Raw genomic sequence first — 19,762 nt, forward strand, 5'->3', positions numbered from 1 at the left:
CTGGTAGCTTTCTACTAAGTATCCTTTATAAAAATTAAAATGGAACTCTATTTATAGCTAAATACAAAAATGGCCCTCTTAAGCACTGTTTTTAAATAATGAAAAGAAAGATCTGAAGAGGTAAATATCCATACATAATAGGCAATCTTCTCATTGTTATCTTTTAGAAGTCACTTCTTAAAATTAAGTTCTTTCAGACTTTGAACTCACCAAAGGCAGAGAATTATCAGTCCTTGAATTTCCTGCTCTCTTACAAGCACCAGGGGGTGGAGTGGGGAGACCAGAGGAAGTGGGTTTTGAGAACCAGGTCTGAGCACAGAATGTATTTTCCTATAGAAACTACGGTATAAACTGTAGTTCAATTAATACTATTAGTACTGTTTAGTGGTAAATTTTGATTCAAAAGTCCTTTTTCAGATTGATTTGAGCTTATTTTTATTTATAAACTCGCTATGAAACTATGTGTAAAAACATTACTATTTATAAAATTGTTTAAAAGAAAATGTGTTCTTGTACACACTACTATATTTAAAATAGATAACCAACAAGGACCTACTGTATAGCATAGGGAACTCTGCTCAATATTATGTAACAACTTAAACGAGAAAAGAATTTGAAAAAGAATAGATGCATGTATATGTATAACTGAATCACTTTGCTGTACACCTGAAATTAACACAACACTGTTAATCAACTGTACTCCAATATAAAATAAAAAGTTAAAAAAAAAAAGAAAATGTGTTCTAAATTCAAAAAACTCAGATATTGAAATAGATTTCTGGAACACATCATTTTTAATGGAGTCTATCTAAAATATATTCTAATTTATATTAATTCACCTCCATGCATGCTTGTTTGGCTGGGGTTGGCGGTTGATGGTTAGGAATTAATTCAGCAACAAGGAGAGGTTGGCATCAAGAAAACCTTAGAGATGGGTGAATTAGACAGGTGAAGGTGTAAGCAAAGGTGAAGAACTACGGGTGAGCTGGGGAAGCAGTAGCTAGCCTAGTTCTGCTAAATATGGGGCATATATAGAAAAATAGTAAATTTTGCTATCCTGGAAACGTACTTTTTGCGGTGGCAAATCGCACTAAGTAATAATTAAGTCTTTATTTCCAGTGATATGCTCTTTCACAGAGTGAATGGTGGCATTAATATACTGATAGAAATTTAATATAGAGAAATGAAACCTATTTAAATTTTATAGAAAAGATGGTAAAAGTCGTTTCAAGTTGAAAACATGGTGAGAAGAATCCACAGGGTTCTAAAATGAAAGCTCACTTACACGATAGAAAACTGCCCAATCTTTCCGGTAAGAAAAAAAGTTTTCATTACTTCTTATGGCCATCAGGAAATTTAGGCAAGAAATGTGGTAAAAACACAGATAACGATCAATGATATTACATGTTTTGAAGAATCATTTCCATAATTGTACAAATAAAGGACTAATATCTGAAGAAGCATAAATACTATTTTGAAATCATTAAAATAAAAAGATAGGTCATAATCTTTATTAAAGTCAATGAAATTTGCATTTCAGTAAATATGGCATCTTGTTCCTAATGTGGGTGAAAAAGTACAATGTCAGTAGCAAAATTCAGCAACATGGACCCTGTTCTATACACTTGGAAACTGGCAAAGTGCCCGCACTGCCCTGGCCCCTGGGGACTACATACCAAGGGTGCACTGGGTGGGACACCTGCTGACCAAGTGGCAGGGGCTACTTTTGGCTGCCAGTTGGCTCCCCCAGTCAACTTCTTCTCTCCAGCATTCCACTGAAGATCTCCCCTAAAATCAAGCACGCAAAACAAAGAGACAAACACACAATCAGAAAAGAATGGTGTGTGGCTCCCTAAATACTTTTATCTGGGGTCAGAAGCAGTCTGTTTGGGTCAAGCGGTAATAAAGAGAACAGGTTAAAACAGATAGAGGAGTCTTACCATATCTTATCTAAGAGACCTTAAGAGCATTTGACAAAAAAATCAGTTAGAGGTTAGACCTCAGGGATAACAAGAATTTCTTGTCACTTCTAATGGAAAAATGTGACACAAAATTCAACTGAATTCATCACTGGTTATAAAAAATTCCAAATAAGTATATCATAAATATTGTATATCCTCTGTTGAACTGAAGATGAATCCATAATGGCACTTTCTGGATCTTACAGGGTTCAAAAGAAGGTTTCACATAACTATGTCATGACTACAACCTGCCTTCAAGTGATTGTAAGATTACAGCTACTGTTAAATGCATCCCGATTTCAGAGACGTTGAAATATGCATCTAAAAAAAAAGTGTACACTGGGGCTTCCCTGGTGGCGCAGTGGTTGAGAGTCCGCCTGCCGATGCAGGGGACACGGGTTCGTGCCCCGATCCGGGAAGATCCCACATGCCGCGGAGTGGCTAGGCCCGTGAGCCATGGCCGCAGAGCCTGCGTGTCCGGAGCCTGTGCTCCGCAGCGGGAGAGGCCACAACAGTGAGAGGCCCGTGTACCGCAAAAAAAAAAAAAAAAAAAAAAAAGTGTACATTGTTTGTCATTTTTACTACTCTTCCTTAAAACTGACCCCCATGAGACTTTTTTAAAAATCAATGTTAGCTAGTAATATTATAATGAATCTACAATTTAAAGCTACTGAAGTATTCAAACCACAATTCCCAAATATTTCTAGATATACTTTGTGACAATATGGAGGCTGAAATAGATTATTCCTTCTCACTGCAGAGCCAGTAGTTTGGAGGTTCCAATAGAATAACAACAAAAACAAAAACTGGGAATGAAATAAAAACCAATTTTGCAGTTACCTAGCCTGGGAATGAGTAATTACTCCAATGAGCGCAATGTTTGATAGTCTCAAATAAGTACAGATACACTTTTCATAAGAAAACCAGACAATTTCAAAAATACTTACTTTTTGGACGTGGGACCAGAAATTCCAAGATCTATAAATGGATAGAAGAAAAAAGAATTTAAACCTCTATACTCAGCTTAAATGATATGACATTTAAAAGATCAAAGAATCAGAGGTCTAGCAAAAGTCCATATTTTGCCTACAAATGACTACATTTAGTTTTACAAAGGAGAAACCACGTTAGGAAACATATTCTCAAGTCTAACATTTTCTTTCACTTCACGTTATTCTTAAGGATCATATTTTAATGTCAACTGGTGTCCAGAAAAGAGTGAACATAGCAGGCTTGAGACTGCTGTCTTAGGAAAGCCCGTGTGGCTGGGGACCTGGCTAATATCAATTGTTCTCTATACTGAGATAAAAGTTTTCCTAATGATAAGCGTGGATCACTGTATCTAAACTGTACAAACAAGGTGTATGCTGAAAATCTGCTTTCCTTACATGAGACTGATATTTTGGTACATGCTAGGCAGAGTGCCTACAGGACCAGCATCCAATAAAAACCCTGGATGCTGAGTCTCTAAAGGGCTTTCCTGGGCAGGAACATCCTATGGGTTGCTGCATTTTTGTGTGTTCTTCCCCTCAAGGGGAAGAGAGAGCGTAAGGAAGTCCATGTGTGGATTCTTCTGGATGCTGCCTGTGTCTCTGCCCCTGATGATCCAGCTGGGTATCCTTACTGTGCTGCTGTAATAAACCTTAGCTGTGAGTACAACTACGCGCTGACTCCCTTGAGTCCTTCTAGTGGATCTACAAAAGTGTGGGTGGTCTTGGGGACTCCTGACCCAACGGACTTAGTCATTCTGCTCTAATCTCAATTCATTTATTATTTCAGCAAATATTTATTGAACCCTACATATGCTAGGCACTGCTCTAAGCAGTTGGGATAGGTTAGTTACAAAAACAAAGAGCCCAACCCCAGAGGAATTTGCATTCTGATGGGGTGAGATGGACGATAAAACAATAAAATAATAAAAGAGTATACAGGCTGCTAGAAGGTGATACGGCAAGCCTATGGAAAATGGAAAGCAGCAAGGTAAGGGGGAACTGGTGGGGTAGGCTGAGAGTGAGGGGCAGGCAGGATTAAATAGGGTGTCCAAGGAAGGCCTCATAGGGGTGAAGCTTACGCAAAGCTGAGCAGAGATCTGGGGAAGAGCTTTCTAGGCACCTCTGCCTAATGGTAACTCTATGTTTAACATTTCCAGAAACTGCCAAACTGCTTCCCATAGCAGCTGCGCAATGTTACATTCTCACCAGCAATGTTAGAGGGTTTTAATTTCTCCACAACCTTATCAAGACTGGTTATGATCTGCCTTTTTTATTATAGCCATCCTAATGGGTGTGAAGGGATATTTCACTGTGGTTTTGATATGCATTTCACAGATGACTGATGTTGAGCCTCTTTTCATGTGTACATTGGCCACATGTATATATTCTTTGGAGAAATGTCTTTTTTAAATCATTTGACCATTTAAAAATTGGGTTGTCTTTTCATTATTGAGTTATAAGAGTTCTTTACTTATTCTGGATATTTCACTGTCTTGATGGTCTCCTGGGTGGCACAAAAGTTTTTAATTCTGATGCAGTCCTACTTATCTTTTATTTTCTACTGTTGCTTGTGCTTTTGCTGTCACATCTAGGAACATTATCTAATCCAAGGTCATCAATATTTACTCATAAATTTTCTGCTAAAAGTTTCATCATTTTGACTCCTACACTTAGTTCTAGATTCATTTGGAATTAATTACTTTGGCGTAAATAAAAAGTCTAACTTCATCCTTTTACATGTGGATATCCACTTGTCCTAGCACTGTTTGTTGAAAAGGTGATTCTTTTCAACAAATTCTGTTCAACAAATTCTTTTCAACAAATCAAAAAGGTGAACTGTCCTGGCACCTTTGTTGAAAGTCAACTGACCACAGATGTGTAAGCTTATTTGTAGCCTGTCATCCTATTCCACTGATGTATATGCCTATTCCTATGCAGTACCACTCGTCTTAATTACTGTAGCTTTGTAGTTGAGTTTTGAAATCATGAAGTGTGAGTCTTTCAAAATGATTCTTCTTTATTCAAAATGTTTGGGCTTATTCTGGCTTCCTTACATTTCCATATAAATCTTAGGTTCAGCTTGTCAATTTCTGTTAAAAAAAAAGCAAAGCTGCAATATTGATAAGGAGTATGAAGATAAGATTTTTTTCAGTTTTGGAATATGTTTTCATTAATAAAATATTTACTTACAGTGAAATTCAGTGGGACTCTTTTGCGGGGTGTTGTACATTTCTATAAATTTTGACAAATACATGGGTTCACATAATCATCACTACAATCAGGATTCACAGCAATTTAATCACTCAAAAATATTCTCTCTTTGCAACCCAAACTTCCCCTTACTCCTAACCCTGGCAATCACTGATATATTCCCTATAGTTCTGCCTTAACAAAAGTAAACTGTATATGTTGTATGTGTTTTTGTTTTTTTGCTGTACGTGGGCCTCTCACTGTTGTGGTCTCTCCCGCTGCGGAGCACAGGCTCCGGACGCGCAGGCTCAGCGGCCATGGCTCATGGGCCCAGCCGCTCCGCGGCATGTGGGATCTTCCCAGACCGGGGCACAAACCCGTGTCCCCTGTATCCGCAGGTGGACTCTCAACCACTGCGCCACCAGGGAAGCCCAAAAGTAAACTGTATAAGTGGAATTACCAGTATATAATTTTTTTGTGTCTGGCTTCTTTCACTTAGCATAATGTATTTGAGATTCATCTGTGCTCTTGTGTACATCAATAGTTCATTCCTTTTCATTTCTAAGTAGTATTCTAATGAAGAGGTTTACCACAGTTTGCTTATACATTTACCCAGTGAAAGACATTTCGGTTGTTTCTGGCATTTTAAAATAATACTCCTATAAAGATACATGGACAAGTTTTTGTGAGAACATATGTTTTCATTTCTCTAGGACAAGTACCTAGACATGTATTTACTGAGTCATATTAAGTATAGGTTTAACTATAAGAAACTGCTAAACTGATTTCCATGGCAACACTATGTTGTATTCCCACCAGCAAAGTGTGAGAATTCCAGAGGCTCCACACCCTTGGTAAGTACAAAGTACTGTCAGCTCTTCTCTTCTTTTAAAAATTTTAGTCATTCTAATGGGTGTATAGTAAGATGAGACTTCTAAAAAGACTGATACAATTCACATATCATAAAATTCATACTGTTAAAGAGTAAAATTCAGTGCAAAAAGTATGTTCACAAGGTGGTGAAATCATTAACACACTCTAATTTCAAAACATTTTCATCACCCCAAAGGAATCCCCATCCCCATTAGCAGTCACTCTGACCACTACTAATGTACATTCTGCTTCTAAAGATTCCCCTGCTTTGGACATTTCATATAAATGTAATCATATAATATGTGGCTTTTTGTATTTGGCTTCTTTCACCTAGCAAAATATTTTCAAGGTTCATCTTCTTTTTATGGCTGATTATTTTATGAGTGTACCACATTTTGTTTATCTGTTCAACAGTTGATGGACTTTTGGGTTGTTCCCACTTGTTGGCTGTTATAAAAATTGCTTCTGTGAATATCTGTGTACAAGTCATGTGGACATACGTTTTCAATTCTCCTGGATGTATAGCTAGGAGTGAAATTGCTGTGCCACAAGGAAACTATGTTTAACTTTTGGAGAACTGTAAACCTGTTTTCCAAAGAGGCTGCATCGTTTTACATCCCTACCAGCACTGTGTGAATTCTAATTTCTCTACATCCTAGCCAATATTTGTTATTATCTTTTTGATGATAGCCTTCCTAGTGAGTGTGAAGTGGCCTGTCATTTGGTTTTGATTTGCATTTCTCTGATGGCTAATGACATTCAACATCTTTTCACATACTTATTGGCCACCTGTGCTTTTTTTTTTGGAGAAATATCTATTCAAATCCTTTTCCAATTTTTAAATTAAGTTGTTTTACTTTTTATTATTGAATTGTAAGAGTTCTTTATATATTATGGATGCAAGTCCCTTATGAGATATATGGGAATATTTTCTCCCATTCTGTGGGTTGTTTTTCCACTTTCTGGATGGCATCAATTTGTAACACAAAAGTTTTTAATTTTGACGCATTTTTATTAATTTATTTTTTCTTTGATTGCTTGTATTTTCAGTATTATATCTAAGAAGCCACTGTCTCATTTAAGGTCATAAAGACTTGTACTTAGTTTTTTTCCTAGGAGTTTTACAGATTTAGATTTACATTTAGATTTTTGATTCATTTTGAATTGATTTTTGTGGATGGTATAAGGAAGAGGCCTAACCTCATTCGTTTGCATGTGGCTATCCAGTTATCCAAGCACATTTTTTGAAAAGGTTGTCCTTTCCCACTTTGAATGGTCCTGGAATCCTTGAAAACATTGTCTGACAATGTATGTGAGGTTTATTTCTGAGATCTTTATTCACTCTATTGGTCTATCTTTCTATCCTTAAGCCAATACCATTTGTCCTGATGACTGTAGCTTTGCAGAAGTTTTGATATTGCAAAATGTGACTACTTCGAACTTGTGCTTCTTTATCCACATTGTCTGGCTATTTCTCAACTGGGTGTGCTTGCTTCAGCTGAGATCATTTTAAAGGTGGCTGCCACCTGAGGGATGTGTGCTAGTGGCACTTTCAGCCCTGGAGGTATGAAGTCTTTATTTCTGAAGGAAGATCTAGACAGTACATTATAATATTCAGTAAAAGCAGTTACTACTGCAGACTATCCATCAGTAAGATAAAATTTTAAAGTAGGAAGAAATATTCAAATAACCTCTCTGTGGTTGTCATCAAAGCATTTTCATGAATGTCCAGACCAAGGACGATGAATGGGAAAAAAAGTATGTCCACAGGATAATTCATAGGAAAAAAGGTCTCAGAGATTTGCTAAATTTTTGATATAGCTTTGGGTAAAATGAAAGGTATCTGCGATGGTAAACCCATTCACCTTAATAGAAAAATTCAGAGTTTTTTTAAAAAAGGCAATCTTTATAATAGCTGCCCTCATCTCCTAGGACCCTCTCCTTCACTTACCCAGCTCTAGCCACTCGCCTCATTGGTACTCCTTGAATATGCCAGGCAGTCTTCTGCCCCAGTGCTTTTGCACCGGCTCTCTCTTTTGCCTGCAAATAATCTCCTTCAGATATCCATACGGTTCATTCCTTTACCTTCAAATCTTTGCTCAAATTTTACCTTCTCAGCGAGGCCTACTCTACCTCCCACTCTGTAGGACTCACAATCCCTCTTAGCGTGTTCTGTTTTTGTCCTCCATGGCCCTAGAAAATTTATTTATTTGAAAATACGTAATGTTTGTCTCTGCCCTTCTAAGCACCTTACGAATAGACATTTATACCTGTTTTGTTCATGATTTATCTCTAGAGCCTAGAAGACTGCCTGGTGCTCAATAAGTATTTGTTCAATGAGTAACTGAAATGAACTTGGATGCTCAATTGGTAAATATGCTGCATTTAAGCTACTCTATGTTATTTCCAAGAGAAATAAAAAAATTAAGTACTTCTTAAACATAATACACTTGGTTTCATACTTGTACATGCTCTCGAACTACACCTTCTGTAATTTAGATTAAAAGTGTCCTGGATATTGCTTGGGAGACAACGGCATAGTGACTGTGTATCTTCCAAGGAACTGTACTGGGTAAAGCACTAAGAATTTCTGTCCGCTCCTTGGCACACTCGCCTGTAAGTGAATCCAGAAACAATACATACGAACAGATAGAGAAAAAAATTCACATACGATTCTGTTAAAGAAAACTATATTACTCACTGCCTACTAAGCTGGCAAGAGATGAGTCAAGATCACTCCCAAGAGCTTTGCTTGCTGCCACTGCAGAACTCGGAGGTACCACTGAGATGGGCGCAGGCTGCCCGGCTGGTGCCATGGTTGGCATCAGAAGATCACCTAGACCATCAAACACTGGAAATCAAATAGACCGGGTTCAGAATAACTGCAAAAAAAACCCATATGCAAAATTAAAGGGACACTGCCTTTTGAAAAACTATGGAAACAAGTGAATGTATTTACAGTCTTATAAAAGAAGGCATTTCATTCACACTTTTAACGACTATAACACCAAAAAAGAACATCTCTGCATATGTCTACTCATAAAGTATGGGAATACTAATGAACGTGAAGATGGAAAAGAAAATCTGTATAATGTACAGGAAAGAGCATAGACTTTGGAATCAGAATTGGGCTCAAATTCAGCTGCATGCCTCACTAACGTGTTACTCTGAGAAAGTGACTGAGCTTTAGTTTTCTCATTTGAAAGTGGGGAGAGTACCACTACTACATGGATTTGTTGTGAAAACTAAAATAGATAATATAGGTCACGCCTTTATTATAATGCTTGCTTTATATAGGCACTCAGTGTGTAGTATTTACAATGCTTACTTTTATAACAATTCTTAAACGAGAAAGGAAGGCCGAATCTCCTAGTTTCTATGAAATCAGTGCTGGAATAAACCCTGATCTAATGGTCAGTACCTAGTAATAAGTATCTGAAAAACAGTTGACCATATTGTAGAAGTAAGAATTTTGATTTTCTTCTCTCATTACAGTTTTCACTTTTGGTTCTAACTTTAAGGGCACAGCTACAGTAAACACTATTTTAAACATCAGGAATCATGCCATTATGGATGGTTCCTGATCAGCATATAACAAATGATCACTTGTTTAGTTCCTGGAATACAGAAAGACCATTCAAAATGAAGGCTCATAGGATGTGCACAAAAGTTATTGCTGATAACTATGTCAAAAGTTTTGTTAATTTTTTATCAAAAAACTATGCATATTTACCATACACTCCACTCTACAATAATTCTAAGTTGAAAAAACGATAGCATTCAACTAGGCACTGGCAAAGGAAGCAACCAAATTGTCAAGCAGGGGATATATTTAGGGTGTTTCTGAAACACATTTGATTGCCAAAAACTCACCAATTGAAAATTTGTAGTAAGGACCCAGCATGGGAAGAGTAGAATGGAAGAGAATACAAACAAAATGACAGCAGGATGAAAGGTTAAAGGCAGGCAAAGAATACTATTTGTGTCAACTTCATAAAACCAAGGGCCAGGCAAGCTTCAGAGGGTGTAAGCAACAGCAGTGGGAGTGTCCACATGTTGAGATACCGCACAAAGATTTAGCACAAAGTATTTGTTTTCCCTTAACCTTCTCCAAACCGTGTGCATGTAAGCTCATGCAAACAGATGGGTGTGCATGTTAAGTTAGATTTCTGCTAAAAGTTAAAAACACAGAAAGGGATTGCAGGTTACTCTTAAAGCTACCAAAATGTACAGAAAATATTTACTTTAAATTATAGAATGAGAGATTTACTGAAGAGTTTTAAAACAAGGTCATCACTCAATATTTGCTTATAAATTTCCTGATACCACGCTAACCTTAGGTGGTGTACTTTATAATCAGAACAAATAAAAAGCATGTTTGAAAATCACTGCCTCACCTGACGGATCAAAGGAGCTGCTGCTAGAAGTTGAAGGCGTGGTTCCAAAAGCTGCCTCAAAATTGGGCTGTAGCAGGTTATTCTGAGCAGGAGTCACTGGTGATGGAGAAGGGGCCATGAAAGAACCCCCAAATCCTGGGAAAAAAATAGTTCCAGAAAAATATAAGCAGAAACAACTAAAGACAAGTAAAGGCCATTAAAACAGAGTCAGAAAAAGTCATAGAAGACCAAAAAGGAATTGAATGTATATGGATGAGAAGGCACTGAAATCCAGGAAGTTAGTTTTTAAAAAGCTTTTCAAGTATTTTGAAATCTGCCATGTATTAATGAGAGATTTAATTTAACTGGAAATAAAAGAGCACACAAGACTGTATACCCTTGTTAAAAGAACCTGCAGCAATCTAATCTACTGTTATAATGGAGTACATAGAGCTAAGAAGGTCTCACTAGGGTTAAACTTCAGATAATTATTTTCATCGTATTTAAATTTTGTCTCTTCAAATCACAATACCAGGTAGCTAGAAAATGCTTAGTTGTACACACTGGCTCAGTATAATAATAAAAGGCAAATCAGAGAAGTATGCATGTACTCTGCCATCAAATCCTCCTTAATATATTTCGTGTATATTCCAGTCCCACTGCTGCTACCGACAAGTTTAGGCTCACCCAACACAACCCGAAGGGGTTTTCTGCTTCTAACCCGTACCTCCTCCAACATAGCCTCTACAGTGCAGCCAGAGTGATCTTTCTGAGTGGAAAACGTTGACAAAGTTACTTCTCTAAAATCCTTCACTGGCCCCGCTTAACTTTCAGATTCATAAAATGCAGGTTCCTCTGCATGGCAAACAAGCTCATCTGTCTCTGGGCCCTTCCTCATCCCTGCAAACTCAGTTGCAGCCACAATGCACCGTAGTGAGTCAAATGCCAACTCTGGGAGGGCTTCCTTACCGTATATTGCCTGCTGCTGCTACCAGCCACAACGCGCCCTGCCCCTCCCACCGCCAGTACACGTGGGTTATGTGCTCTGCCTCTGTGTCCTCAGCGCCTGGTACATCTCTCCACCCCAGTCTAGGAATGGCTTTTTGGTGTCAGGAACTGTTTCCTCTTGTTTTCACCTTTTCCACTAATATTCAACAAAATGCCTAAAACACTGAATTACACTTATTGAATGAAGGGCAACTTTTGAATTTAAAAGGTGAGGAAAAATCAAAGCCTACTGTAAAGTAACCAAACCTCAAATTAAATATTTCTCTTTTGAAGTCTGGAAGTAAATTACTGCTCTCAATCAAGAGACAGAAGCAGAGCTCACTCTGTTTTGCTTCTGTACAAAATTATGCAGCCTGTGAAGAAAGTGATTTCTTAATAAGACATTAGATGATGTTCTATTATCAAAAATGTATTACTACCAGAAGTCTTTTTTACACTCAGTTTGGCTATATATATATATATATATATATACACACACATACGTATATATGTATATATACACACACATATACTATATATGTATATATATACACACATATACATTCCTTTCTCATCTAGCTATATCTTTTCTTCACAAACTGCTTGCCAAAAAACATAAAGAATGCTTACCAAAATCCTTCTGCTTACAATTCATAATAATCAATTATAATTTTGAAAATGACTTCCATTGACATTCTCCAGTTACTATTTTCTAACCAGAAAGTCATGTTGTCCCTGGCAACTGACAGTGACATGGGTTTAGTCTTTCCATGCCTAAGTTTTTCATATGTTTATGAAAAATTGTGACTTGGAAAACTGTTACCTATTAGAAGTTGGTCTTTTAAAATCCATGGGGACTACTTTAAGTGGTTTTAGTGCTGTTTGAGTGACTTAGGGATCATGTAACCTTCCTAAATGAAGATAAGACATTCCCCAGATCTTTGAGAACTAATATCATTATGAAGCAAAGATGGGTTAGATGTAATTATTTTTGAAGATATGACTGTTTCGGTTTTAGGGAAATTGGTGGCTGTGTTAATGCTGACTTTTTGGAGACATCCCACACAATCTGGAATACGGCTGCAGGAAATCTAGGCAATTGTTCTAGGGTGTGGTTCTCTCTGTTACAGGTGAACGTGGAAACAACTGTACTTGACTTTCCATTTCTTAAAACTTGTTCAAGAAGAGACAATTTATTCTAGAATCACAGCACGTTAGTGTTGGAAAGGGCCTTAGGATCATCTGATTCAATCTTATTTTTCCACAGTTAGAAAAGATGCAAAGAGACGTGAACACACCTACCCACAATTCAGAAATAGAAAAATACGTGCATTTACCCAGGGCTCATCTGCTTAGGGCTGTTCAGTTTCATAAGGTAAGCAGATCATTCCCACAGGTGAATAAATAACACTACTCAATGGAAAAAAATTATTGCTTTCTCTAAGAAAGTGATAGTAAAGCCAAAACTGGCACGAGGCTCACCAAGTGCCAGGCACCGTTCTGAGCATTTTTTTTAGGGTGAACCATCTGAATCACATAAACTGCCAGTATTTGACCTTTTTGATCCTACAAAACAGCAATTTTATATTGTTCAACCTAAAACATATATTAGCTCATTTAAGCCTCACAACAACCCTAGGAAGTTTCACAGATGAGGAAACTGAGGCCAGAGAGGATAAATAATTTGCCCAAGGTCACAGGATGGCAAATGCAGAGCCAGGATTCCACAAAGGAATCTTCCAGAGCCTTGGTTCTTCACCACAATACTACTTGGCGTCTTTCCGACAGCCAGGAGTAACTCCAGAGTTGTCCCCTTCTGATACATTTATGAACTTGACAGAGATCTAGAAAGATGACTTTCTCCCATTATACTCAGTTCTTATGAAGCAGGGGCCCTTACAAACCTAGACTAATTAAAAAGCTAAGTGATATAGAATAACCAACTGATTATGTTGAAGAAGAAAAATCTGTTGCTATACTCTTAATGAAGAGCTAAGCAGGAAAATTATAGACATTAATTAAGGAGTTTGGGGAACTCCTCCTGTTAGTGAAGAGTGTCAGAGCCCTGGAATAGAGGTAAGTAATAAGAGAATCCTAACCACGACTCTTTCTTTCTCTATGGTTCTGAATTATATTAAGAAAGGTGCTTTGTGGAATTGAAAATAAAGTAATAATCACTAGGCTTCCGGATGTCCTGCAGACATGTTTGAACTGTTCTACAACTGAATCACCAGCTACAGACACACTGCCTTTTATCACAGATGATTAGTCTTATGAATGTATCTTTCCACAGGGGAACGGCCTACACACTTAATGAAGTTCTATTAATGCAGACATATCAAAACTGACAGTCACTGTCTACATATCACTTGGGCTGAAGGAATGCAATGTTAAAACCATCGGGTAGGTAACCACACTCCCACACATACTCCCCCACACTCACACATGCTCTATTATGTTAAAGACACTGTCATTTCCATTATTCTCAGTGGTAAAGTCAGTTATTAAATTCCATTTACTAAGATCAATCTGAGATAGTCAATATTTCTAGGAATAATACCCTGAGAACCTTTTGTCTGACAATTTTCTGTTTTTGACCCCCCGAGAGGATGAAAGAATTGGTCCTCTATAGACCTTCCCATTTAGTGGAAATGGTTAGTTATTATTTCCACATGGCTATATTTTAAATCAGTTCAAGGACTTCTGTGGCTCTGCTAAAAAAAAAGCCAGCTGTGTCACGTGGTTAACAGAGAATGCAAAACTATGAAGGACCTGCAGGGCAGGCCCCTGTTCTTCCCTACCTTTGGAATCAAAGATAGGAAGAGGCACAGTTGCCCCAGAATGGTCTGTTATGGAAGAACATGGTTTTCCTGTTTAATGTCAACCTCAGAAGTCAACCTCATATCCTTCAACATACCTAACCTCCCTTAATAATCCATTTCCCACTGTCATCCAGGAATCTGTCTCTAGCTTTCAAACATCTGTATTTTCAGCTGGTACATCATGAGAGGAATTTGACAGCTTTACTCCTCACTGTGTGAAATAATATTTCCTTCTATTTGTTATAAACTTAACTCTCAAGGGTCCAGCCAGACTCCGTCTGAGATACGGGTAATATCTGCATCCCACCAGTAATCTCGATGACTTGGAGAGACTTATTCTGTTAGTCTGTTCCCCTTGGCCACAGCAGTTGCCTTTTCTAGAATTTTCTCCAGTGTCACCACACTGGGTGCACCAAACAGAACTCGAAATTTTTACTCAGGGAGTAGAAGGTGACTAAGATGATATTTTATCCATAGTTCAATTGTGGAATTGGTACTATTTGACAGTTCTAGAAGTAAATTAAATGAAGAAGAATAACAAGTTTTTCTGGGAGATAAACCCATTTTTAAGAGATTATCCACTTAGCCTTTATTTTCTAGTTTTAAATTACAAACCAAGTTTTGATAAAGCTTTCTCCCCAATTTTGAGATGATTCTTAATTTTTGGTTTAAAATCTCTAAAAATCATTTTTAAAATTTACACTATATCTACATTACATCTTTATTGCATTTCCCCTGTTATTTACATGCATATTTATGCCCTCAAAAAAATCTAACCTCAGTCAAGCATAAGGTGAGACCTCCTCCCAGTCAAGCAACGGACATTACATTCTGGACAGTCTAACCCTCCCATTACTGTGTGTGTATTATTTTTCTTTTTTACTCTTCCACAATCGTCTTATTACTGAAAGCCAATAATACAAGATTCTAGAGACTCACATAATACAACCTTCTCTCTCTCTCTCTTTTTTTAATTCAAATTCCTACTTTGAACCTGATTGCAGTTGTGGACTTCTTTTTTTTTTTGGTACGCGGGCCTCTCACTGCTGTGGTCTCTCCCGTTACGGAGCACAGGCTCCGGCCGCGCAGGCTCAGCGGCCATGGCTCACGGGCCCAGCCGCTCCGCGGCATGTGGGATCTTCCCGGACCGGGGCATGAACCCGCGTCCCCTGCATCGCCAGGCGGACTCTCAACCACTGCGCCACCAGGGAAGCCCAGTCGTGGACTTCTTTGTTATCCATGATTAGGCTCATTTATCTTTTAAAATAATGTTCCTCTTTATTTCAATAGCCTGTGGACTTATCTGATCTGTCTCCACAGACACACACACAGGTATAACCCAAGTGCTAAGCTTCACTGCAAATTACTGTAATACAGGGCCCCGAATATTTGTCCTATCACTGATATTCATCAAATAAAGATGTCTAGGCAATATGAAAACTCAGAATAGCCACTGTCAGCTAGATTACCTATATAAATATGACTATGATTTTATATTGTATATATTTGCAGGGTTTGTGTTTATTCATTTTTTGGCTAGGCAAGTTGCTTCTGGTTCATAAGGTAGAATTATATTAATGGTCCATGATATTCTTCACTGAAAACATGGCTTCTTGCTATTTTGTTACTTGAGCAAGCGTGAAAAATGTTTTTCTATAAGCAAAACAGAAGTATGAAAAACCAGCCCGAATAATTAAGACCTGGAGAAGTTAGAAGTAATTTAAAATTTCCTATGTCAGGATATTAGGTGAAAATTTCTTACATCAGGATATTCGCCCATGCCAAGTAAATCAGACACAGAAATGTACAAGCTCAATTTCAAGAAATATTTGGAAAGCAAACTAGACATTAAAACCCATTTATACCTATTTATATTAAAAAGTTAATTAATTTAAATAGGAAAAAAAATAGAGGAAAACATGTACACAAAAATACCTTTCCCATCACTGAAATAATCACAAGAAGATACGGTGGAAAAGGGGGGAAGGGCACAGTCAACAACACCTATGTAGGGCTTCCCTGGTGGTGCAGTGGTTGAGAATCCGCCTGCCAATGCAGGGGACACGGGTTAGATCCCTGGTCCGGGAGGATCCCATGTGCTGTGGAGCAGCTGGGCCCGTGCGCCACAACTGGTGAGCCTGTGTTCTGGAGCCCAGGAGCCACAACTGCTGAGCCTGCGTGCTGCAACTGCTGAAGCCCGCGTGCCTGGAACCCGTGCTCCACAATGAGAGAGGCCACCACAATGAGAGGCCACCGCAATGAGAAGCCCGCACCCCGCAACAAAGAGTAGCCCCTGCTCCCCTCAAGTAGAGAAAGCCCGCGTGCAGCAACGAAGACCCAACACAGCCATAAATAAATAAAACAAATTAATTTAAAAACACCACCACCACCACCACCTATGTAAATGACACTGTCACTTTCAGCACTGATTTCTGCTCTTTTCTACCCCATTTTACTAAGATTTCTGGATGGACAACACAGTTGAGTAACCTAAGCTTGCTTCTAGTGAAGGGACCTGACTTGCATTTTCTGTGCACTTCCCCCGTGGGACCCATCCATGTACCAAGCTGAGCAGTGGAGGCTCAGCTGCCTGCTCTTAGACTCAGCAGTAGGTGACAGAACCCTTCCTGCTCGTTGCAGGTGTATTTGAGATCCATCTCATCTCCCAGGATCAAATCTCTCAGCTCTGTCACTGACATCTGACTTGGCACTGGAAGGGAACAGTGGCTTTCACCACTGGCCTCTCTGCTCCTGTTTCTAGTGTACCTGGCTCTTTTGGAAACACAGTATCTCAGGTTCTAGCCCTGGAAGCACAGAGAGCCCAAACAAACTGGGGACACTGGAGAAGACGACATGGCTTTGCAGTGCTGGATGTGGTCAGTGGTGGCTGACCACTCTGCCAGGCTTCTGTCTGGCAGGCTTCAAACCCCTTGCTGGGGTCTGTGGCAGGATGGCGGCTACCCAGAGAGAAAGAAAGACTTCTTAGAATTTTGCAAAAAGCCAGAACTTTTGATTTCATGTGCTACCTGAAGCTTAATTATAACTTCAGAGCAAAAGGTTTATAATTAGCAACCTCATGTAAAAATTAACAAGGTCATTTCCCCCAAATATGCTATTTCTGTGGCCTGTTAAAATCCTTTTGCTGAACCTTGAAAACATGGATTAAGTTTACTGGTTTAGTAAGAGCTTCAAAGTTACTGTGACCAATTTGAAGCTGTTATGAAGACTACCTAGGTCAGGAGAAAAGCCAGGCAACGTAGTACTGTTTTCCCCAAGTAACCAGCTGTGGTCTGTGTTAAGTGCACTGCCTCTTATACTTGTAGCTTCCAAAGTCCACAGTGACATCACAGTGGAACCCTGGCTCTTCACCCTTCAGGAAAATATCGGTTGGCAGTTACTGGTTTGGAGTGGATTCAGAAAACAAGAGTGTCATGTTTAACCAGGGTAGTCTGGAGAGAATGGGAAAGATGCGAAAGAAATGCTATTGTCCCTGGGAAAGACTGTTAAACAAGCTGTCTGAATGACTGATAGAAGGAAAGGGTAACAGCTGGGCCGTGATGACACTCCAGACTCTGGACCTTGTGTCAAACTTCCTACAACTTGGAAAGCTGATGAGCGTCCTTTAACGAGGTCACTAGTCATCACTAATCCAAGAAAGAATGTTCCTTAGCCTACTGTTCCTGGTGTCAGGATTGTTCATTACACTAAAAAAATGAGAACTAGTCTCTCACCCTATCAAGGGCTACCTGGGTAGCAGGGAATTGAAGGTGAGAGACTCCAGACATTGGTGACTTCCTTGTGCTGATGTGAGCCGCACTCTCATCAGCCCCTTGCCAGCCTCGTGACAAAATGCATCCCTTGTGATGACAGGGGAGGGACATCAAAGCTGCATCTGAGTGTCTGTGGCCTCGGCGATGCCACTGCCGTACCTCCTGTTATGTACCCTTCTAAGTCAAGTCAGAGCAAGGTAAACCAGCAGCGTCTGCTGAGACGCTGTTGACTGAGAACTTGAACCTGAAACTTACCACTGTGGTCTGACAACTGGCAAATGCTTTGCTTGTAACAATAATAATGTCTAGGTCTAGCTATCATTAAGCACACTTTGATTTGGTCCCAAGGAAAACTATTAGTTGGCTTTTACTATCTTTGAGTCGCTGAAATGTTTCCTGTTATTCTATCTATCCCATCCTGGCAATGAGCAATAATCCTAGGCACCTTGTGCCAATCTACTTCACACTATGGCCCTGTTGAACTGGGATCACTCCAGGGGTTTTCAGATAGGAGAATGATCAGTTATTTTACAGTAACATATAGGTAGCAGCGGCTTCAACCCAAGGGTGGAACTCTGTAACAGTTTCTCATGTTACAGAACCAACTGTCAAATATCACGGTACTTTTCCCCACAAATTCCTTAAAAAAAAAGGTGGGCATGGGCAATACAAGATAAAAATTGCTACATAAGCACATTACCTCCTTAATAAACGAAAACAGAATGTGCTAACTGAAAGTAACGCATACTAAGAGCACCCAAGGAGCCACAGGGGTGGCTTGTGTACAGCTGTGATTTTAAGACCAATTTCATCAAATCCTGCGAAATAATCAACCTTCTGTTACACAATGTCTTGCTTTTCAATTTCATGTCTCAAAAGGGAAAGAAAACATGCACCTTGAAATTTATATAATATCTGTTACTTATAAAAATACACCCAAACTTAACTTTAACAAAACACCATTTTATGTAAATGTAATTAATTACCAGCTAGTAGGTCTGCCGATGCTGACGAGCTAGAAGCAGCCTGAGATGCAGGTTGGGGTTCAGAAGCACTACTTCCAAATGCATCTACCCATTATCCATTATGCAGCAAAAAAGTAAAAGGGTGTAAACAGTAAGTACAGCAAGTAAGGGAAGAGATTGCCCGAGAAATGCACAGACATGACACTCTGTGAGTTAAGCTTGTCTCCTGCGGATGTGTTAAATCACTTAGTGGACGGAATTATGCTCTGACCAGTTTATTCTCTCAAAAGATGAGTTCTAAGCTATTTAAGAATTAACATCTCTGTAAGAGTAGGAGAATTCTTTTTCTTTTTTTTAAAGAATAAAACTTTGGGACTAAATTCTGTAAATTCTAATTCCTATCCAAACAGGATCAAAGTTTTTAAAATTTTTGCCCAAAGGTAAAATGAAAGAATCTTCCCACTTAGAACTCTATTAAATAAAATTTAACAAACTTAATTCAAACAGCAGCAGCCCTACTTGTACCTATATATTAAATTTCAGGGTTTATTTGCACAAGTTTTGAGCCCCTGAATGTCACAGACTGTGACATCTTTGTATTCCATGATGTGTCAATGTACTATAGGTACTCAGTGTGGGTTTAATTTGCTAAGGATGGTATTTTACCCCATAGCATACACATTTATAGGCGTTCATGAAGAAATCACTTCAAACCTGGACTTTTCCCTATAAATTTACTGCTAATAGAAGACTTCGAATGTGTCATCCAAATGAGTAGTTCAAGAGTTAATTCAGTACATCTGCCTGTCTTCTGATAACACACAGG

General features: G+C 38.7%; 1 protein-coding gene across 7 annotated transcripts in view; it reads right to left on the reverse strand.

The window, feature by feature from the left end:
- SNAP91 (synaptosome associated protein 91) overlaps positions 1–19,762 on the reverse strand; it is a 156,547-nt gene that overhangs the window by 15,373 nt on the left and 121,412 nt on the right. For 6 of the 7 annotated variants that reach the window (XM_060283755.1, XM_060283757.1, XM_060283760.1 and 3 more), the window contains 5 exons: positions 18,958–19,041; positions 10,414–10,548; positions 8,718–8,867; positions 2,909–2,939; positions 1,677–1,788 (listed from right to left, as the gene is read on the reverse strand). In XM_060283755.1, coding sequence (XP_060139738.1) covers positions 1,677–1,788; positions 2,909–2,939; positions 8,718–8,867; positions 10,414–10,548; positions 18,958–19,041 — 512 coding nt within the window. The remainder of the gene's footprint in view (positions 1–1,676; positions 1,789–2,908; positions 2,940–8,717; positions 8,868–10,413; positions 10,549–18,957; positions 19,042–19,762) is intronic. The other variant, XM_060283759.1, reaches the window with a different exon arrangement.

This window comes from Globicephala melas, chromosome 14 (assembly GCF_963455315.2).
Source record: "Globicephala melas chromosome 14, mGloMel1.2, whole genome shotgun sequence".
NCBI lineage: Eukaryota > Metazoa > Chordata > Mammalia > Artiodactyla > Delphinidae > Globicephala > Globicephala melas.